The sequence below is a fragment of the Suillus subalutaceus genome (genome assembly GCF_016647625.1).
Source record: "Suillus subalutaceus strain FC151 chromosome Unknown DFJ58scaffold_85, whole genome shotgun sequence".
NCBI lineage: Eukaryota > Fungi > Basidiomycota > Agaricomycetes > Boletales > Suillaceae > Suillus > Suillus subalutaceus.
Window position 1 is genome coordinate 66,235 of NW_024540334.1, and position 21,839 is coordinate 88,073.

A 21,839-nucleotide genomic window follows, 5' to 3' on the forward strand; every position below is an offset into this window, starting at 1 on the left:
CCATGTCCTGCCTATGTCCACCTACCTCCACTGGTGCATTATTATTCCTTAAATGTCGCTACTGATCAGTTGCAGGTCTTATTACACATATCCTCGTGTTCCGCTGCGCTGCATGTTTTATTACCTGTCACTACATTGTGCCCTCACCAGTGTCGCTACTATTCTCGCCTATGCACTCCCGAACTCTTATGCAGTATGATAAAATGACCCATCGCACATACAGTACTTTACTTCCCTTCCCCGGACCTTTGCTGGTGTCGGAGTCACTTTAGTCGCTATATCTCAGTCTTGGTGCAATCAATTTTACTCTTGCCAATCTCTTTGATCGCGTGTCGCTTGACTTGCTTTAAGTGCATGTTGCTAAAGTTCCCTCTTAAATTTGACTTTCACAATGTCGGGATTGCTATTGGTAGTCGCGCTACAATCTAGTCGCTACCAGGCATTTCACTTGTACTGTCTTATCTTACTTCTTGCTCTCGCTCTCTTTGATTTCTTCTCACTGTCGCTAGTCGGACGTTGCATCGCACTATCGCATAAAACAACTTGCATAGCGCATCTCACTTATACGCACATTTCTCTATCGGAACTCACTTGTCACTGATCACTATAGCGCTACTCATTGGTTATTGGTCTTAGGTCACTATAGGTTTTTAGCCCTTCACGCTATCGCTTCCCTTGCTTATTAGTAGGGAGTTGCTTCAATAGCAGTCCTCTTGGGTCGAATACTACACTTGCGCCTATTTGGATAAGTTGCACTAGTTTTCTAACAGCCTGATCGCTATTTCTCTTTCACACCGCATAGAGGAGATGTAGGAGTCAAAGTCGTGCTCCATCGCATCCACCCTAGCAAGGGTGTTGTGGTCGGCCATTTCCATGGCAGCGACTCTAGCTGCCAGAGAGACCACACAATCATGGATAGTTGGTTTGGCCAATGAGGTGGTGGGTGTGGCCGCAGGAGCAGGTGGTGGTGGTGGTGGTGGTGGTAGGATGGGGGTTTCATTGGTGACCTCCTGCCAATGCTCAGCAGGAAAGTCTTTCACCGATGCCATGGCTGCCGGCCAATCAATGGTCTCACTTGGCATCACCGCAGTGACATCAGTCTGCTGCTCAGTATTAGCCACATGAGACATGGCAATGTCTTCATCAGCCTCAACAGCGACATCTAAAATCGAGTTAAATATCGTTGACCTTTACAAAAAAAAACAGGTGACTCACCCTTATCATCCATGGTGTCCTCAGATTCTACCACAGGTGTTGGTTGACGTGCACAGGAGGCCACCCTTGTCGCCCTGGGCTGCAGTTTGGATGTAGAGGCGAGTGGGGCCTTTGACTGAGGACATTTCCGATTCGTCTATGGGCGTGTATCGGATCGCAGCCTTGATGTGCTGCTCAGCGGTAAGTCCTGCATAGTCAGCAAGTAGTTCCACATCCTCAAAGAATGGTATGAGGCGCGTTGGTGTGCCATTGAACTTTGGCGCAGCATTGGTTCCTCTAAGAGGCATTTTGAATGGTGCGGAAGACATGATGGTGGGTTGGACAGGTTGAGTGGGTTGAGCAGGTTGTACGACTGGAGGAAGGGCGGTAGTAAATGATGCTGTCGAGGAAGATGTGGTATGGATTGCGGGGTCAGGTACGGATGGAGGGAGAGTGCTTAGTCGCTTTTGCGGAGACAGGATAGAACTAGGTATGAAAGAGGCGGGTACGAAAAGGTTCTGCCTTTCAGGTGACTCGTCACAAGACAGAGTAGAAGGGGTAAGTGATGATGCAGTGGAGGGAGTGTCTACAGTAACGAACGGAACTTGAGGGAGCGGAAGGTAATGTGATGTTAATTGTCCAAGGGGTTCTTCCTCTTCTTCGGGATCTGGTGAGTTGGGAGTAAGATGGTGGATAACAGTAGCTTCTGAAGATGAGCGAGATCGTGAGTCAAATGCAGCGCGGTCGACTTCTTTGTTGGTGGTTTCTATTACTGAGTAGAAAAAATCTTCTTGTGAAATGTCGCTAAGGTTGTGAGGTTTTCAGGTCTCAGTAGGTCTAGGTGGTATGCCTTCCAGCTTCAAATGGACCCCTCACGGTGGGCTCCAGTTGTGAAAAACACAACCTGACTAGGCACTTGTAAAAGTACTCAATCAGTATATGTCTAATGCACTGCCTATGCTGCTATACTTGCAACAAATATGCAAGAACGTTCGACCCGAGGGGATAGCTACTAAGGACAACTCAAGATAAAAAGACCCGAAAGAGCGCTAAAGTGCGGGAATGGCGCATTGCAAGATAGAGTGCTAATGTGTGGGAAAGAGCGGAAGTTAAGAAAGCGGACACTGAGTCAAAGGAGGGTAATGGATAGCGAGTGAGATCAGAGGTATTGATTGCAAGGGTAAGGAAAGTCAAATAGGGGCCATAGAGCGCAACTAAAGGGTGACTACTTCTAAGTAAAACCTAAGGGGAAGGAATACAGTCAAAGGGAGGTAATGTCAAGGTAATCACCATAGGCTTCTTATACTAGTAAACTATACCATCTCGGACTCGGAAGGGATAGGATATACATACATGTAATAAGACTGTAGCACTTTTTACAAACTCGAGGCAAGGCAAATTACATACCAATGAGGTAGGATGGACAATGGATGGATTCCAATGTTTCGGGTGGATCCTAGAGCGTGAGAACAGCGCGCTGGATAAGCGCTAGATAGAGCGGACATGCACTAATGCTCCTATATGTAGACACATTGCTGGTAGTTCTGATAGTGCTATAAGCACGGGAATAGCGTCGGATAAGTCGTGGGAGCATGAATAGTGCTGTGGGAATGTGCGTGCATAGTGCAGGAAAGTGCAGAATAGGCATCACACAAGGGTATTGGCTGAGACAAGTGAAGACTGCTGATAGGGGAGTAGTGAATAATATGAGGGATAACTTTGGTCCACCTATTGAAGGTTTATGCAGGTATACATGCCTAGCGCCAGTATGATTGTCACAGTGGGCCGAGTTTTCCGACATCCAACTCAGCTTCAATGCCACGGTGGATGTGGTAAACAGTCTTGCCAACATGGTGGAGAAATTCAGGCAGGAACGCTTGGTCCTGATCCATCTTTCCCACCACCAGCGATGGGCCCAACCAGTGGTTCCACAGCCACAGCAATGGGCATCAAATACTTGACCGGTGTGTTCGGCCCTTCGGTTGCTCCCAATGCTAATTCTGTCGCTGTCGGTCAACCCTCAGCATCTCGCCCATTCAGTCGTCCTGATGTGCAAGGCAGCACATTTTCCAGTGGGCAACCATCATCTGAGTCAGTGCAGGCTAGTCCTTCATCTGCTCCTGCCATCCAATGTGATTTTAGTGTTTCATGCCCTGCTTCTACTACTTCCTCCCTCCCTTGATTGCAAATATACCCTTATGTAGCACATCATCAGTTAGTTAGATACTGTTGTCTACATGAATTGAATGACATTGATTTGGCCTGGATTGTATGTGATTGATTGTGTGATTCCAGTAGCAATTGCGCTTTGGTAATATATTGTATTTGACCAACCATATATTTGACCAACCATGTCTCTTACATTGCATATGACCGAGCTATTGACCGACTATCCTGTCTATCATCACAGAGGTATATGTTGTAAGCTAGTCCATGGTGCATCATATTTGACCTGACATATTTTGACTGACTGACTGACCGACCACCTCATCTATCATGAGGCCAGTATATTCTGTAAGCCATTCCATTACCACCGACCATGTCTCTCATACATCACATATGACCGAGCTATTGACCAACTGCCTCATACTTGACCGACATAGTCCTGACAAGTATATTTTGCACAAGTGACTCAGGGGACAGACCCAATGTTCACATATTTGACTGACCAATTGACCGACTTCCCGAGTCTATCATGGGCAAGTATATTTGTAAGACCAATCCATTGATAGAGCAGTGTCCATGATACATCTATATGCTTTGGGTGTCGGCCCATTTGTATATATCGGTACCTACTGCCCACTTGGCCGACCTGTTCATATCAAGCACATATTTCATACACTACCTACCACACAATACCTACCAAAGGCTATAGGAAAGTGTACACTTATCTACTATACCACACTATGGGCTCACTGTTGGTATCACATACACACTTGACATAGGGGCTTCGGCCCATCTGTATAATATGTCAGTACCACCGCCCACTCAGTCAACCTGTTTATATCGGGCACATATTTCATACACTACCTACCACACAATACCTACCAAAGGCAATAGGAAAGTGTACACTTATCTACTATACCACATACTATGGGCCCACTGTTGGTATCACATACATACTTGGCATGGGGCCACCTGTATGTATCACAACAATACATTGATGGGCCCACATTGGCTGGCATGTGTAGAACATGGATATTTCAAGCATTAGTTGTATGTATTTATCAAGGGTAAAGTGACTGCAGTATGTGCTGATGTAGGGTTGTGTTCAATGATAATTTGATATGCATGACTCTGACATTATTGTTTGTATGCAACTCAGCATCCATTGAGTAGTAACATCTACTCTAACACACCTTGGAACATTGTCTATCCTCCAAGGAATGTACTGTTCCAAGTGACAGGCAACAAACAATCAGTCAAGACAGGCAGTCTGTCCATTGTGAAGTAATCTCTACACCTGCATACATGAGGAGTAAGATTTGCTTTAACTTATATTTGAACATTGTCAGTGCTCTATGAAATATACTTTGTTGAGTCATGGTCGACTAATGAACATGCAACGTGTACAACTCTGCTGTTATGACCTCGTTTCAACACAGACTCACACATTTTACCCTCAAGCAAGTTACATGCATGTCATAGTCATCTCGAGTTAGCAAAAATATATGGGGTGAAGATGAAATGATATCCCATCCGCACCACCAGGGACATCACTAAAGGCTCTTTTACTTGGCACATTGCAACCTCCTTCCTTGACCCTCTCAATCTTGATCTGTATTTAATTTAATGAACAGGTGCCTGTTCATTTTTTCTTAAATCCATCTAAATGAAAAAGGGCACAAATCAAATAATTCTACTAGGCTGGTGTGCTTGCAAATTTGTCTTTCCTCGACAATGCCAAATATTCCCATGTCAAAGCAGTCAGCAGATATACAAAGAAGCACTGATCACCTGCAAATTGACAGTCCAGCTGAAGCTGACAAAGCCGGAAAAAGCTGGCACCACCACCATGCCACACACCACCTAAACTGAGTAAGAAGAGAAGGATGCGACCCCAGCCAGCATCGTCATCTGCCATCACCCTTCTTCCAAGACTGGAATAGATCACGTGGAGGGACGGAGGATGAGTGATCAATGTCGTAGATGGAAAAAATGGGACATTTTTGAGCTGTGGAGGAGCTCCAGCTGCTGCTGGGTCAGCCAAGGTGAGCCAAATTCACGCACCAGGGAACATTCCGAACGGACTGCAAATCTCCCACACTAGGACCGTCAATTTACCATCTGGATGCAGCTGATGCTTTGGTGGGGATGTGTCTTTTCCTCCGCGAAAAATTGACCTTGCAGCTGATGGACTGCAAATTGACAGTCCTCAGATTTGCAGTCCAGGCAAGGTGGCTGCTGGGTGCCGCCCAATTTGGCATACAGGTGCATGTCAGTATTTACTCCTTTCCTTGTCCTCCTCTCCTCACCATCATCTCCAAGTGTAGCGTCCACGACCATACTCATCCTCGTCCTCCTCTCCTCACCATTAGCGTCCACGACCATACTGCCCATCCACCTTGATTCAATAAGGCACCTTGCCATGGGCGTCAATGACCTATGGGATGTACATATTCATGCCTTTTCCAGTTGGTAGTTATGCCTCACCTCCATTTTTGCAGATGCTTGAGCCTGCCGTGACGACGGTGCCGATTGTGTCACTTGCCCTCTCAGAATGCTACATAGGACCTGCACCTCACTCTCCCTTCATTGTGGGCGTCAACGCAAGGTTAGTTTTGTATGTTGATTGTGCCTGTGTTTGATGACTCACTGCTCTGCAGCAGATGGTTCAAACAATGTCAGCAAGGAAAATGGCACCGTGCGCATGCACAGACTGGGATGAACCCTACCCTTCAAACCTTTCTCTTTCGTCTTTCTTGACTCGTGCAGTACCCAGTAAAGCTCATTTTCTGTTATGACAGCAATCAGCGGCCCAAGATCAAAAGAGGCCATCATGTGTCTACAAAGGACCACTGGATGGTGGATCCTACTCAATGGATCCTCAACATGTTCAACACGCAATGGATCACGGTATGTTATTTTTCTTTTAGCCTTTGTTTGCTGTCATTATTTCTCACCACCTAGGCTGCTGGAGAAGCTGAAGTGCAACTGGGGTTGATGAACCATGCGGGAGTCATTGATGCTGTCATGACTGACAACAGTGATGTGTTCGTGTTTGGTGCTCACATGGTCCTTCAAAAGTAAGGTCACCATATCTTTCCTGCTGGCACTTTCAAACTGTTCTTTTCTAGCTCAATGTTTTCTACAGATGCAACCATCAAGCTGTACACCACCAGTTCCGTCCAGGAACTGGTGGAGCCTCGCCTTACTGGTGATGTGTTTAAAACCATTGCAATTTGCTGCGGGGACGATTACGATAAGGTAACGAGCAATAATGTATCATTTGTCTTACTGACATCTCTGTTTAGAAGGGCCTTCCAGGGTGTGATTGTGAGACGGCTCTTGGCCTCATTCGTTGCATGGACACCACAACACTATGTGATGCTGTGTGTGGTGACAACTCACCTGATCAGTCTCTGCAACACTGGCAGGATGCTGCTTGGTACCACCTCATGAGTGATCCCACTGGTCAAATGGGCTGAGCTCACCCTGCCCTTGCTTGCTCCCTCCCAGATTTGTTTCCTGATCCCAATGTCATAGATTTGTATGTGAAACCTGCTGTCACTCCACTCATGGAACTGCCTGTTCTACGTTCTCTGGTGCCACCTGACCTTGCTCCACTGGCCCTGCTTATCCACAACCTCCTTGGTTTGGAAGCAACAAAACTCGTTAGTGCATTTTATTCTGCTGTCTGGCCTGTGGTTGTGTTGCATGAGGTCCTTGAGGACCCCATCAAAAACTCCCCTGTGAGTGACAAGGTCAGTTGAAATGTTGTGTTTGCTTGTAGATATACTGATGGGTGCTGTACACAGTCTGCCCTTGCCTCAGGCTGCACGAGGGTAGTGTCTCACTGCCATGCAAGGCAGCCAAAAAAGATCCTCGCAGGTGTTGCAGGGCGTCACAATGATGTGCCCATCAGTGATCTTGTACGAGCAATGCTCCAGCTGCTTCCAGCTGGAAGTTCCAATGGTCCGGATGATAGGACTCCATTGAACAAGTATATTCGAGTATGGATGGCTGACCAAATCTACGACTGTTGGGTACAAACAATGTTCCCTTCATCTCCTTCTTCCTCCACTTCACGTCCAAATAATTTGATTGACCTCACAGATTACATGATGCCCTGTCCTCCGTCGTCTGCAACTATCACTACCACTGCCATCCCTGTTGCTACCTCGTCCTCTCTGGGTGTCACAGACCTCACAGGAGACGAAGAAGAGGGTGATGTTGTTGATCTTACAGGCGAAGGTGGAGACGCCGAAATAATTAATCTTACTCTCTGATTGTCCGTGTATTTGTACTAGGCTACTCTCAAGCGCAATGACAAGTTCTACCACAAGCATGGCAAGGGTCCTTCCTTGGCCAGTTAGGATTCATATAGTGCTCTTGCTGCTCCCGAGGATTGTTGTTCCACGACAACAGGTACTTAAAAATGGTACCTGGATTGTCGAAGTTTTCAGCCCATCCTCCCCAGTCACAAATGTCCCGAAAGTCCCATCTGCACACTTTGTATAAAAACTGACACCCTCCCCATTGAAACAAATGAGTACCATAGGGACGTGGATCTACTCTGATGTCCAGGAGGTTGTTACGAAAACACTCGAGAAAAGAATCGGAGGTCTAGACTTGGCTAAGAAGAAGGTAGTGCAAAAAGCAAAGCAAACACACCATGCCGTCTGTGGGGTTCACACTGATACTGTCTGTGCCAATTTTCTTTCGGAAAACAAAACCATCCAGGTTCTCACACCTCTCTCTTGCCAACACCCACCAAACTGCAAACATACGCACAAGGCACATCCATGGACATTCCCCATCAGGATATACATAGAACGGTGCTATCCCTGTGCAGTCATGAGCTATACTACTGTGCTCTCTGAGTAAAGCACGCACCTCCATACTGATGTGTTTTTATAAACGGCAGCTTGAGTTTCACACAGAAGTCAGCAGGTCAAAGCTTTGTTGTGTCCTGCAGGAATTGTTCTGCAGATGCGTCTTGCCAGTTACCTTTGATTACCTTGTCCCTGACTTGAAAAGTGACATCTGCCCAAGTGATTCGAAGGGCCTCGTCATAACGCAAGAGGCAGATCATTGGTACAAGGTAAAGTAACAGAAGCATTGTGCAGATCACAAATCCTGCCCACTCAGCTGGATTTTCAGCCTTCCGTTTGCAGGATGTCAGTCCATATTCCTTTTGTGGTGTTGCCCATGCGAAATCCCAAAGTTACTTCGTGGTCGCCTTGTCCATAGCTCGGGCACTCGTGACAGCTTCACCAGACCGAACCTGGAGGACAATGAGTGGGATGTTGGCAGTTTTGATATGTGAGTGCACTTACCTTTCTCCGACGATGACTGACCATGTATTGGGAGATGGTTACAGAAAGTGATGGGTTCCCAATGTGCTTCCCAGCAACCATTGTGTGCCCGGACCATGGCTGTGTGCCCAGCTTATGATCACGACCATATTTGTGACTGACAGCGGCCCTCATCTTCTGTGCCATGCCATATGTCGCACATGGAACACTAGGAGCCTTTGCTTGGCCAGTCCAGATATCATTTTTGTCACACCTGTAGATTAGTTCAGTCATATTGCAGTGTACCATGTCGGGTCAGAATTGAGGAATATTGGACTTACTTATCCATGATCCAGAGTGCAACCCAAGTTGGAAATTTGGCTGGGAGGTTGAGGAAGAGGCTATCAACATCACTGGTAGATTGAACCTTGTCTATTGCTGCGCAAAAATCTTTAAATTGATTCCATACCTGCATGGCATGTTGTTAAGACCGTAGCTCAAGGGTTAATGGATCCGAAGGGCTTGGCCTCAGCTCATGCGCTGTGCCCCTTACCTGAGTACGTGCCCTTGATTTCAGAATGAAGTCCAGATGGAACCAACGAAGTCTGAAGGACTTCCGGAGGCTGGCTACTCTGGTGGAGTGCTAGAGGACTTCTGGATGAGCACGGGAAACTTCCGGAGGAGTTTCATCCACCGCATTAGATCTGAAGATAAGACTTCCCAAGGTAAGCTTCTTAGATGGAAACACATAGAGGAGGGACTGCAATGGACAGAGTCCAAAACAGGATAGGATAGGAGGAGTGGTCCAAAGGACAGGACATCCGGAGGTCCAAAGGGTACGTCATCTGAAGGTTACAGTGTCCGAAGGTTACGATGTCCGAAGATTAAGACGTCCAAAGGTCAGGAGGACCAGTGTAGGGACTCAAGTCTCTGCAGGCGCATATAGCCCATATCGCGACTCATGGCAACTGGCCTTTACTGCACAAACTTGCACCATCATCCATATGCGACTTCCATCATGTCTCTAGTCATTCTGCATACAACATGCAGCTTCCCCGCAAAACGCGCCATAAGTGCGTTTCTTTCCTGCACAACACGCAACATTCCCACACGCACGCGCTTAGTGCATTTCTCGCGCTTAAGCGCCCTGCATTGCCTATCATCCAGGAATGTCCGTCTATGTTCATCCACCTCATTGATATGTCATATCCCTTGCCTCGTGGTTTGTAACAAGCATTGCAGCGCTATTACATGTCATTACGTATTCATAGCGCTTATTCCTCCTATCCCTTCCACATCCGATGTGATTTCCATAGTATAAAGTTTGCTGACTTACTACTCAATCATCATTACTCTCCTTTGCTGTACTTCCCTCGCTATTGGGTTTTACTCTAAAGTAGTAGTCACCACTTGGGCGCACTTTGTGTTTCCAATGGTTATCGTTATCCGCTTATACTAGACTATTATCCGCACTCGTTATAACACTCGCTCTGCATTTGCACTCACTTTGCACACCTGTTTCCTCATCTGGTATTCTCTCGCACAACGCACACCTTAGCACGCACTCTCTCGCACTTCGCGCTTCATAACGCGCACTTTCCCATGCTCGCGCTTACATCGCGCTTTCGCATTTACTTCACTTTTCTTCTTGCGCTTTCGCGCATCTGTTGCAATACAAGGGTCATTCATTCCTCTGGTTCTGAGTTCAGTAGCAGTCCCCTTTAGGGTTGAACATTCTTGCATTCTGCGAGTATAGCAGCTAGGCAGAGCTTAGACTCACTTATACTGGTTGAGCACTTTTATTTCTTTGTGCCTAGCCAGGTTGTGATCCACACACCAGAGGAGCGAACAGGATTAGGACAAGAGATGAGAGGCTACTACGGACAAGGTCCAGAGTAGAAACAAACAGAGGTGGACTACTCTTAAGTAGAGACGGAGTTGACAGGAAGTAGACAGAAGTCTCGGAAAGACAGGAAGTGCCAGAAAGGCAAAACTCACTGCAGGCATTTTCCCATTTTTCTCCAAAAAACATCCAAAAAACATTGATTGAAAAGATAGAATTTTCCTCCCATGTTGCCTGTCAAAACATTGAAAAGAATTAATTCATGTGTTAAAGATTTTCTGTGCATGGGACATGATGCAAAAATTTGACATGTTCCTTCAAGGATAATACTGAATTTTCTATCTATTGTCTTTTAAGTAGCAGCTTACAATAATGTTAAATTTTTGTCAAAATATACTATGTTTTTCAAATGTTTTGTGTATATTTGAAAACACAGACAAGAAATTTAACCTCATTGTAAGGTGCTGTTTAAAAGAAAATAGATGGAAAATCCAGTATTATCCTTGAAGGAACATGTCCAATTTTTGCATCATGGCCCATGCACAAAAAATCTTTAACACATGAATTAATTTTTTCCAATGTTTTGATAGGCAACATGAGAGGAAATTCCTGTCTTCTCAATCAATGTTTTTTTGGATATTTGTTGGAGAAAAATAGGAATATGCCTGCAGTGACTGCGGCTTAGGGAGTCAATCCCTAAGCATGGATGTAGACAGAAGGATAAATCTGGAGGACCGGAAAGTCGGCCTAGGGAATCCTTCCCTAGGCCTAAGGAAAGGCAATACTAAGATGGACTGAAGTCCAAGAGCAGATGCGAGAGAGAGCAAGTCTATGTTGATATTTGAACTAAGGAAACTTTACAGGAGTTTTACAGAGGTTTATATACTGGAAGGGATCTGAGAGGATCATTGAGCTGAACACAAATGCTATGTACGAGCATGTGGAAACATATTGGTAAATATGAATGGAACATAAGTAAATGAACTCAGAGATGAACAGAGTACAAGGATCAATAAGCAAGACAGAAACACAGATAACCGAAGTCTGGAGTCAAGGGGATCACCATAAGGAGATAGATGCTGATTTAAGGTTTGAGCTTCGGATATGAGTATAGGTTGGATCCGGAGGTCTAGAGATATCGGATGAAGCGTCTGGATATCGGATGAGTGGATCCGGAGATATAGGTGAAGATGGAACTAGGATATGAATTGTGGATATAGACCGATAGTCTAGGGAAGGTAGAGTCTGAGATGGAATGAGCTTGGATCTGATAGGATCAAGGGTAAATGAAGCAGGCTTAGCTGCGGAGGTCCGGAGGTATAGATATATGGATGTACGAAGGTGTACGGATCCGAACCAATAGTGGACTGGAGGATTAAAGGCATGGATAAGGGTATGGAGGTCCGGATGTGCATCCGGAAGGTGTGGGAACATCATCGGACGAAGGTCCGGAATGCGGGATATGACACATGTTAATGACATGGTTCCAGAGACAAAACGAGATGTACCGCTGATAATCTGACAGAGTGGTGTCTACCACAACACCAGCCGATGCTGTTTTGAGGCTCGAAGAGAGTTGGCCATGGTCCACTAGTCTGGCAGCCATCTTCTTGGATTTTAATGGTAGAGGAACAGCCTCATTGGTGACTCTGACGGGATGCAGGGCGCCACATGCAGCCTGATTGTTGACATCAAAACTGTTGAGTAGTGACTCGACCTCCTCATCCTGGTCTTTGATGACAGCTTCAATACTGATACCTTGAGACTCGTCAAGGTAAACAGTGGCACCTTTGAGTTGAGTTAGAGACATTGTGGGTGCAGGATTACAGGATTATTGAAAAAAACTTACAAATTATTGCCAGAACATGCCGCTGATGGCTTGGAGTGGAGGCAACAACAACTTGGTTCAAGTTGCATGCTAGTATCACCTCCATCAAAGCTATGGCAGAGTCTGGTAATCAGATGCTTCGCCTCCCTGTCATCGGCCAGGAGTACACTCCTGGAGTGCCACTCGCTACATATCAATTTGTAGTGTAAGTAAATGAGCCCCTAGGACATAAGGTGACACTGAACACTCACCAACAGGACTTGAAGGACCACAAAGAATGATGTAAAGGAGAAGCTGAAGCAATACGGGAAGCCAATCAGTGGCAACCAAGAGGAGGTCATACAGCGCCTTTGCGAGTTTTCCAGTGACGAGGCTGACTGGCTGAGGTGCAGGGCTGCTCAATCTAACCTATTCTCATCTGACCTATAATCATGTCAGCTTGTTCCAACCAAAGCTCAAACAAAAGCGGGGGGAACATACCTCTCAGATGTCATTGTCCTGCAAGCGGATTGAGGACACATTCAGATCTGCAAAACAAATGGTCACTTACAAGAGCAAGAAGGGGGCAGATCACACACAATGTGCCCTGAAGGATAACGATCGTACTGCAAACACACACTGGGTAAGCTTCCCTATTAAAAAAATGAAATCAATCACTCACTGCTGCATTTCATACATTATGGCAGGCCAAGGCGGTCTTCAAAGCTTTTGGAATGCCAGCTGACCTCAGTTGCATGCCATCTGTCCCAAAACGCAGGTGCACAATGGAGGATGGGGTGCTGGGAGAAGACACATCATTGCCGGAGACTCTTGGTTCCCTACAGGAAAAGGTGTGTGAAGGTTAATTGGAAGATTAATGAGCTGCTCACCTGAAACACACTATTAACCGTGACTTAGGATTCATTTGCTGTCCGCATGTGCAGAGTCAAGCGCAATGTATTTTCAGTCAGGGACGATATCTACAACATTGAGGGCAATCTCAACAATGTGGCGTCTCACGTCATGGATTTGAAGACACTCATCTTGAATGGGCAATGCTCCACACTGCCACCGCCAGTGATATCTGTGAACACTGCTCCCCGCTGCAATGAAGTTGAACAACCTAGTAGTATGGTTTGCGCTGCCCAAATTCCCACTGTGTCAGCACCTCTCTCCAAGTCCCGTAGTTTGCCTCACCATAAGCTTGGGGTCATGATGCTTGATGGTGAATGGTTCAAATATGACAAGACCAAAGTCCCAGAGCCACCAACAATCCATTTCTCTCAGGATATTGACCGGTTGTGTGATGAGTGGGAGAGTTCAAACTTACTCTGCATTGGCGGCCACAGGATTCCCATCAAACACTGGGGCAAGTTCTACAAGAGAGCCAAGGGTGTCAAGAGTACAGCATGGGACGCTCTGCGAGTGGAATGGGGCAACTTGAAGGTGTGTTCTCTGTTTCTAGGTGCTGTCCAATATATTCTAGTATCTGAGGGAATCCACACACAGTTCATTGCTGAGGAACGTCAGAAATATCTGGACAACAACTCTTTCTGGCAGGCCTTCAGTGACAAGAATGGGAAGAATTTGTCTTATCAGCAACTCTTGAACCATCTTGCAGAGTATTGGCTTTCAGCAGCAGCTCAAGATGCCAATGATGCACGAACATTCTTTCATGGCAATCTCAATCACCCTATGGCTCGCAGCGCTTTTGATTACACCAAGGCTGGCAAGACCAATCTATCAAGCAAGGACGACACTATTGCAAAAAAATGGCACGAGCTGCTAGCAATGCGCCCTGACATTGTTGAACAATGCCAGGCAGACCAAGTCATCCCTCCCAGTTCACCTCAGTGACCATGTCACCTCCAACACTCAGGAGCGGGTTTATTTATCATATCTACCTACTTCTCTACTAACTGCCCTTGCACCAACATTCAGGAACATGTTTCTTTATCATATTTCAAGTGAGCGGATTTCTTTATCATATTTACCTACTTCTATACTAACCACCCTCACACCAAACTCCCAGCAGTGGGTTTCTTTATCATATTTACATACACCTACTTCTACTATCCCCCTACTTACTTCAATCTCTCTCTCTGGCATCTCTCCAATCATGATACTCATTAATTCCAAGGTTCATAGTCCATTATTTTCATTCTAATCAACTACTGTACATGAGAGTATGAGCTACATAATCTCAATGAATCACCATCTGCTACCTCCAAAATGCATCCAGTGGGTAACCCGAATTGGCAGTTCTTTGTGGCGGGCAGTGCTGCCACTCCTCCATTTCAGCATGTCTTGAGAGGATGACCATGGCATTCATTGACAAACGAGTTGATGATGGCCATGGCCTTGTTGGAGATGCCCATACCAGGGTGCACCGGTGCATTCAAAGATATCATTGACAAATGAGTTCAGGATGGCCATGGCCTTGTTGGAGATACCTGTATTGGGGTGGACCTACCTCAACACTAGTTAGCCTTGTCAGTAGTCTTTGCAGGTGCTTTCAAGGCAGGACTCAATGAAGAAGAGGGAGGGCATACCGATGTTACATCGTTGACAAACAAGTTGAGGATGGCCATGGCCTTGTTTGAGATACCTGTATCGGGGTGGACCTGCCTCAACACTCATTAGCCTTGTCAGTAGTCTTTACAGGTGCCTTTGAGGCAGGACTCAATGATGAAGAGGGAGGGCATACCGGATGCTATATCATTGACAAACGAGTTGAGGATGGCCATGGCCTCATTGGAGATACCGGTATCGGGGTGGACCTGCCTCAACACCTTCAAGGCTAACCCTGTCAGTAGTCTTTGCAGGTGTCTTGGAGGCAGTTGAGACACTTAGCTTATGTTGTTAGGTTGTTGATATTTGATTGACCTGATGGATATGGAGATGAAAGCAGATCAGATGTGAGTGGATCAGTGAGTGCCGAAAAGAAGATGTGGACGCACAAGAAGGATATTGTAAAGCACGTCTGATCCTGCCCCAAAACAGCAGTTCTTCGACATTTCAGTCTGTCTTGCGATCTGTGTCATTGATCATAGGTGGTTGAGGTCCAGGTGGAGTGCGATTGGAAATCAAGCCCAAGATGGAAGGGAACACTGTGGCTGAGCAGTCATGTGTCATGTTTGCAGTCTCAAGTGAGACTGCAAACCACATCAAATGGACCGTCAATTTTTCACACAAAGATTGTTACGATGCTTTACAATATATTGCCTTAAATAGCTTTCTCATCTGTTTACAGTTTCACTGATGGTCGCAGCAGGGGGCATTGATGCACATGTGATGTGACACTGACAAGTCTTGACGAATGAGAATGTGCGACAGCACAGACACCATTGTGCTTCCATCCCTTGCTGACTGCGAAGGCAGTATATCACGACTTTGTCATGAACCGCCAGCTCAATCTATATATGTTGACAAGGGTAAAGCAATTGTGCAGCACAAAGTCTTCAAAAAGTTCTTAATATGAAATATAAACGTTTGTAAATGAGAATGTTCGACAACACAGACATCATTGCGCTTCCATCCCTCGCTGGCTGCAAAGGCAGCCTGACACAATTTTGTCACAAACTCCTCCTGCTAGTCCATATTGGTGACCATCCATGGCTAAGAGCCCGTTCGGTAACCAGTATTTGGTCCACTTTACAATATATACATAACAACTGTACAACGGCGGCATAAGCAGCCATAGGTGGAGTCGGAAATATCTTTGCTTCTGACCATGACCACATATGCTCCTGCCAGTCATATTGATTTCGAGTATTGAAAGTGTGTCTTTGCTGCTGCCACTGTCATTATCCTCTGCACCCAATTCCAGATCATGCAGATGACACAACAAGACCCTAAGGCTGAGAAGGCCCACTGGAATGATGCAGAGACTATGGCGATGCTAGATTATCTTATCCTGCATCAATCAAAGTTAGGTGGCATGACCTTCAAGCTTTCGACATTCAATGATGCTGCTACCGATCTCCGTACCAAGAACTTGAAAACTCAAGGCGCCACAAAGACAGGAATACATTGCAGAAGCAAATGGAATACAGTATGTATCTCTCATCCCACTCAGCCACTACTACCATCTCACTGATCTTAATCAGTTGAAGACTGGGTACACTCAAATCAACAAATACCTTCAGAAATTGGGTGTTCATTGGGATCCTGTGGTTGGGGCCAATATTCAGGGGAAAGCCGCTGAAGATGCATGGTCAGATTATGTTGGCAAATTGGTATGTGATCATACGCTGATCTCCTCATGACACTCACTGATCTGTTAACAGTCCAACTCTGGTATGAAGCAGTTCAAACACGGATGGAGATTCTATACCAAGATGCAGCAAGTTCTGATGCGCATCAGTGCTGCGCATGGGGTGGCAGCCTATAATCCTGCTGCACTGGCAGCCACTGACCCTGCCACAGAAAATGTGCCAGTGCCAGGTTCCTCTACTCAGCCTGGTGGGGCGGGTGCTCCTACTAGCGACCCCAGCACTCTTGATGTGAGTGTGGTGGCTACCGCTAAAGATTTCACATGGGGGATTCCATCCCTTCATATTCCTGCACCAGTAGCCTCAACCTCTGTGATGGCTGCTCCCCCTGTATCCAGCTCTGGGAATTCCGGAAAGTGCTCTCATCATGACATGATTTCTGAAAGCACACCTCCCTCTGTCACCTCTTATACGCCAACATCAGAAGTAGCTATGTCAGAGGCGCCACACACACACACTCAGAGACGGACTTGAAGAAGCTGAAGCTTTTGGTGCAGGGTAAAAAACATAGTGCCATCGGCACCAACAAGACACATGTAACATCTAACAAGGGCATAAAGGAGGCTGCCAACACCGCTGCATTAATGAACCTGCAAGGCACAATCAACCACCTATTGGACTCTATCACAACGTCATTCACTGTCACTAACGAAAGCCACGTAGCCGATGAAAGATCGCATGCCTTGCAGAGCATGCAGGATGAGGAGGACTTGTCGCTGGATGATAAGCTGGCGCATGTGCACACACACTCATGAGGAGTCCAATCACTTGTTCTTCTTACTTGAACATCACGCAGCCTGAGCTGCGCATACCATTCTTATGTTCAATCCTCGTGGAGGCAAGGCAGGTCGTGAATTTGTAACCCTACCACATCCAATATCTTGTACATCCATTTCTACTCAATCGCCACATCATGCATATCACTTGTTGTTCTTGAATGTCTTGTATGTAGGATACACGAAGTTGTCAATGGTCATCATTCATCTATCTGCTCGATGTCAGAATAATCGTCTAAGTCAAGCTCACCCATATCCAATGTGTCAAGGTCATCATCATTGTCATCATCTCATTCCTGCAAGTAAGCTTGGTAGTCATCCCACATCTGTATTGCTATGCGATTACGCAGCGCATTCAAATTTGCGCTTGCATGCACATGCGCATCCATGTCCGTATTGTCAGGATCAGCTTCATCAAGCTGTCCCTGATGCGTGGGGTTGTTGTTGACAACAGTAGCTTGTGAGATATCCCCTTCATTTGGGTCGTTGATGGAGATATAATTGTGGAGCACACAAAGCGCAGCAGGGATGCATGCTTGTATCTCCATTTTATACTCTGGTGCAAGCAGCAGAATATGAAAACAGCGCTTCAAGACACCAAAAATATGTTCGATCACATTGCATGCAGAGGCATGTCAAAGATTAAACAACTCTTCCTTATTGAGTGGTCTAAAAGATAGCATCAATTCAAGCCCATGTTGAAAAAAAGTAGTCTCACCTAATGCTGGCGCCCCCCATTCTGCAAGATGGTAGTGGACACCACAATAAGGCACTAGGAGCTCAGGGCACGAGGGGAACCCAGCATCAGCAAGAAAGTACTTGCCAGGCAGAAGCTTCAAGCCCCCCTCAAGGGCTTCATCCCAAAGATGTGCATCAGTTGCTGATCCTTCCCAGCCAGTAAGCACATAGGTAAACTTGAGGTCGAAATCGCAGCTGAAAAGGCAATTTTGCGACACAAAACCTTTGTGGTTCTGATAGAGGTGATGGTCATATGAGCGGGGGAATGCATGAATATGGCTGCTGTCAATGGCACCAATAGTGTCCATGAAATATGGCCAGTGCTTTGGGTTGTCACGAATTTTAGAGGAGACCGGTGCATCATCTACAGGAAGATGAATGTATTGTGTGTAGAATGGGTGGGAGGATAGAATGTCAAGCATCTTGCGAAAGTAGCTATGAAGGAGTGATCAGTAGGCATCAATGTTGAACAAATAGATAAAACTTACTTTGAAATTGTTTCATTTGAACACTGAAAGCGCTCCCTGACATGTCTTATAGTAAGCCCTGTGACACACATGTAGAGAAAAATAGCAAGTTGGTCCTCTAGGGAGACATGGCGTGAGTCTGTGTGACCGAGTGCACGAAGCTTGTTTACCAGACCCTCAAATACATGCACATGCACACTGAGCTCACAATGCATTCGTTCAGGGTGGCCAACAATGAGTTCAATCACCCATTCTTGACCGGTAAGTGCAGATGTGTGGTAAGGTTCTGGATCATCGGGGATTTGTATTGATATGATTGAGTGAGTTGCAGCAGCAAGAAGGATATTGATTAGGAGCGCAATATAGCGAAATGCACGCTGCTGGACTTGAGCTCGCGCTAGCTGGTTTTGATTGGGTTGGTGACCAAGCTGGGCAGTGATGAGAGGACCCTGGGGGATCAGGGCTGTAGTAAATATTGGGTGTTGGAGTATTCACCCAAGATCCATCATCATGGCACTATGTATGAGCTTTGATGCTATTACTGCCCTTATCCTGATCGACTCACCCATCACTTTCTGACTCCGCCTACGGCTGCTCATGCCGCCGTCGTACAGTTGTTATGTATATATTGTAAAGTGGACCAAATACTGGTTACCGAATGGGCTCTTAGTAAGTACGAACAAGTCAAATTTCTCGTAGCATACACGGTCATATTTGGCAGGAGCAGAATTACGTCCTCCTACAGTTCCCACAGCTACAATTTCAAGCTTAAGGACTCATGCGTTCACTGATGTTGAACATAATCTGTACCCTAGTATTTGTGACGGAGCCGCGTACAGGCGCGTCAATTTCACCTGGCCCCGCAGCAGGCACAGCATTTTCCTAGTGCCTTAAAAACTGGCTTCCCTCCAATTTGCTAGACCAGCATCAACGGCGAGGATGACGTTCTCACCTGTTCGTATCACGAAGGTCCCTTCTATAAAAAATGCACCGCTACTTGGTTTAGCAGAAGGCAATGGTTACTTCTCAAATCTTCAACTCGCTGCTCTCGTCCTCGTCGTACCATGGGTCATCAAATGCATCCTTCCCTTTGTAAACCGTGGCGGTCTTAAGACATATCTCTTCATGCTCGTCATCACAGGTATCCCTGTCACTGTCGCTTATTGGGCTGTAGCGAGCACCTATGGTCGTCGCAAAAACGTCAAAGTTCTTATGCCCGGTAAAGACCTCGAAGACTACATCACTATCCACGACCCGGAACTCAAGGAAAAATACCACGGCAACACGAAAATCCCAATGCAGGTCTTCCACGACGCGTACTTTGAAGGCAAGATTGACTTTAAGGGTAATTTTTATTTTTGCGTTTCTGCTATGATTTCACCCTCACAACGCGCACAGGTGACGTGTTGGACATCATGGAGGAACGTCATGATTGGGCAAAAATGGTCATGACACCTGAACTTTTCAAATACGTCTTCACGAATCTCCTTCCCGAGGTCATCGTTCACTCTCAATCTCAAGACGAAGAACAGGTCCGCGACCACTACGACAGTAAGTTGTCTTCTACTTTTGTATTCACTCTAATTACTTGAACCATGTAGGAGGCGATGACTTTTACTCATGGTACGTGTCCTTCCTCAATTTGACGATATTCTTTCTAAAACATCACAGGTTCCTCGGTCCACGCATGATCTACACCTCCGGAGTCATCGCAGACGCCAACAAAGACGCCTCCCTTGAAGAACTCCAAGACAACAAACTCCGCCTCGTCTGTTCCAAACTGAACCTTAAACCCGATGACCGTCTCCTCGATGTCGGCTGCGGCTGGGGTACCCTTGCAGCCTACGCAGCCAAGAACTACAAATGCGACGTCACAGGTATCACCCTTGGTAAAAACCAGACCAAATTTGGTAACGAGCGCATCAAGACCAATGGCGTCACCCCCGACAAGGCTCGTATCCTGTGCATGGACTACAGGGATATCCCAGGCGGCCCTGGACACTTTACCAAGATCGTCAGTCTGGAAATGGCAGAGGCAAGTACTGCTTCCTCCTCGCGCCTTCTCGTTCTAACTCTCAATAGCACGTCGGAATCAGGCGCTACGGTTCATTCATGCGTCAAATGTACGACCTCCTCGAGGACGATGGCATCTTCGTCTTCCAAGTCGCCGGTTTCCGTCCTTCGTGGCAATACGAGGACCTGATCTGGTGGGTGTCGTTGCCGTCTGATATCTCATACGCTAACGCCGCGCAGGGGTCTCTTCCTGAACAAATACGTCTTCCCCGGTGCAGACGCTTCTTGCTCTCTCGGCTGGGTTATCAATCAAGTCGAAGCCGCCGGGTTTGAAGTGAAGAATATCGATGTCTTGGGCGTGCATTATAGCGCTACTATCTGGAGGTGGTATTTGAACTGGGTTAGCAACCGCAAGAAGGTGTGTCCATCTTCTCTTTTCCTACTCATTCTACTCACGCGATACTGATCTGACGCGTTCTAGGTCGTAGAGAAATACGGCGAACGCTGGTACCGAATCTGGGTCTTCTTCCTCGCCTACAGCACCATCGCCTCCCGCCAAGGTAGTGCCAGCGTCTTCCAACTCACCTTGCACAAGAACCTCAACGCCTACCACCGTGTTCTGGGCGTTGAGAATCATTGGAGTTTGCAGGTGCGTGATGGGAGGGATGCGGAGATTAGGTGAGTTTTTTTCTAGATTGGTTATGCTTGTTGAACTGGGCTGATGCGCGCGTTGGAAGCTTGGTGGAGTGAAAAACTACGTATACATATACGGACGGACGATGCGCGATGCGCTATATACCACTTGCTTGAATTAATGTTTTGGTCGTACAATATACCGACTTATTTGGAGCCCCAGCGTGATGTGCTTCTGCTGTTCCCTCCTTTGTGAATGCCGCCCTACACGGTACTGCTCAGATAGGCGCATATATGATATGAACTTTGCGATCGTGGTGCCAGTATTGCTTTACATTTATTTGTCTACGATCCGCACGTGCACGGCGGCTTATAAACGGTAAATTCAACCTTTGTCTCACTCAACTCTTACTTTTACCTTTTCGTCTGCCATAAACGGTTTCCACGATTGCGATATAACTCCTTACCAACATCAGCGTCCTTGCGCGACTCGTACGCGCGCATATATGTCATCTCTGACGTACGTACGGTATCAGGGATGAGACGTCCACAGCGCCACGGTTCATGGACTTGGTCTTGGCAAGTCCGGGTTAAATCTCGAGAGTCGATCGTCCTACCTAAGCCTCGTTCATATTGT

General features: G+C 46.5%; 8 protein-coding genes across 8 annotated transcripts; 5 read left to right on the forward strand and 3 right to left on the reverse strand.

Annotated features, from left to right (window-relative positions):
* Nucleotides 1-682: 682 nt before the first annotated feature.
* On the reverse strand, nt 683-2,699 carry DFJ58DRAFT_730197 (uncharacterized protein; the record flags this gene model as incomplete). The annotated part of the gene is made up of 5 exons (XM_041385855.1): nt 683-737; nt 796-1,162; nt 1,216-1,242; nt 1,280-1,998; nt 2,602-2,699. 5 exons carry the CDS (start codon nt 2,697-2,699, stop codon nt 683-685), a joined length of 1,266 nt encoding a protein of 421 aa, XP_041241719.1.
* A 248-nt stretch (nt 2,700-2,947) lies between these two features.
* DFJ58DRAFT_730198 (uncharacterized protein) lies at nt 2,948-3,376 on the forward strand (the record flags this gene model as incomplete). The annotated part of the gene is made up of 1 exon (XM_041385856.1): nt 2,948-3,376. The coding sequence occupies one exon, from the start codon at nt 2,948-2,950 to the stop codon at nt 3,374-3,376; it is 429 nt and encodes a 142-aa protein (XP_041241720.1).
* A 2,171-nt stretch (nt 3,377-5,547) lies between these two features.
* On the forward strand, nt 5,548-7,643 carry DFJ58DRAFT_843213 (uncharacterized protein; the record flags this gene model as incomplete). The annotated part of the gene is made up of 9 exons (XM_041392932.1): nt 5,548-5,631; nt 5,862-5,968; nt 6,024-6,058; nt 6,137-6,270; nt 6,325-6,440; nt 6,492-6,621; nt 6,669-6,828; nt 6,874-7,106; nt 7,173-7,643. 9 exons carry the CDS (start codon nt 5,548-5,550, stop codon nt 7,641-7,643), a joined length of 1,470 nt encoding a protein of 489 aa, XP_041241721.1.
* Nucleotides 7,644-7,671: 28 nt separating this feature from the next.
* Nucleotides 7,672-8,858, reverse strand: DFJ58DRAFT_717213 (uncharacterized protein; the record flags this gene model as incomplete). The annotated part of the gene is made up of 4 exons (XM_041384340.1): nt 7,672-7,980; nt 8,029-8,250; nt 8,399-8,548; nt 8,694-8,858. 4 exons carry the CDS (start codon nt 8,856-8,858, stop codon nt 7,672-7,674), a joined length of 846 nt encoding a protein of 281 aa, XP_041241722.1.
* Nucleotides 8,859-11,869: 3,011 nt separating this feature from the next.
* Nucleotides 11,870-12,304, reverse strand: DFJ58DRAFT_730201 (uncharacterized protein; the record flags this gene model as incomplete). Its single annotated transcript, XM_041385857.1, has 1 exon — nt 11,870-12,304. One exon carries the CDS (start codon nt 12,302-12,304, stop codon nt 11,870-11,872), a length of 435 nt encoding a protein of 144 aa, XP_041241723.1.
* Nucleotides 12,305-12,435: 131 nt separating this feature from the next.
* DFJ58DRAFT_843215 (uncharacterized protein) lies at nt 12,436-14,158 on the forward strand (the record flags this gene model as incomplete). The annotated part of the gene is made up of 6 exons (XM_041392933.1): nt 12,436-12,527; nt 12,589-12,708; nt 12,761-12,944; nt 13,009-13,152; nt 13,220-13,747; nt 13,811-14,158. The coding sequence occupies 6 exons, from the start codon at nt 12,436-12,438 to the stop codon at nt 14,156-14,158; spliced, it is 1,416 nt and encodes a 471-aa protein (XP_041241724.1).
* A 1,878-nt stretch (nt 14,159-16,036) lies between these two features.
* On the forward strand, nt 16,037-16,509 carry DFJ58DRAFT_686183 (uncharacterized protein; the record flags this gene model as incomplete). The annotated part of the gene is made up of 2 exons (XM_041383305.1): nt 16,037-16,355; nt 16,417-16,509. Coding segments are annotated over exons 1-2 (315 nt in total), but the record flags the coding sequence as incomplete, so codon positions are not given.
* A 2,770-nt stretch (nt 16,510-19,279) lies between these two features.
* On the forward strand, nt 19,280-21,532 carry DFJ58DRAFT_797868 (sphingolipid C9-methyltransferase). Its single transcript, XM_041390652.1, has 8 exons — nt 19,280-19,901; nt 19,955-20,107; nt 20,158-20,179; nt 20,228-20,591; nt 20,639-20,763; nt 20,810-20,987; nt 21,051-21,247; nt 21,307-21,532. The coding sequence occupies exons 1-8, from the start codon at nt 19,496-19,498 to the stop codon at nt 21,317-21,319; spliced, it is 1,458 nt and encodes a 485-aa protein (XP_041241726.1). The 5' UTR covers nt 19,280-19,495; the 3' UTR covers nt 21,320-21,532.
* The last annotated feature ends 307 nt before the right edge of the window (nt 21,533-21,839 follow it).

Excerpts from the sequence above, each read along its gene's own strand:
- DFJ58DRAFT_797868 (XM_041390652.1), top strand. The coding sequence starts at position 19,496 with ATGACGTTCTCACCTGTTCGTATCACGAAGGTCCCTTCTATAAAAAAT. Across the intron at positions 20,108-20,157 it reads GGTCCGCGACCACTACGACA|GAGGCGATGACTTTTACTCA; the intron begins GTAAGTTGTCTT and ends TGAACCATGTAG. Across the intron at positions 20,592-20,638 it reads TCAGTCTGGAAATGGCAGAG|CACGTCGGAATCAGGCGCTA; the intron begins GCAAGTACTGCT and ends AACTCTCAATAG.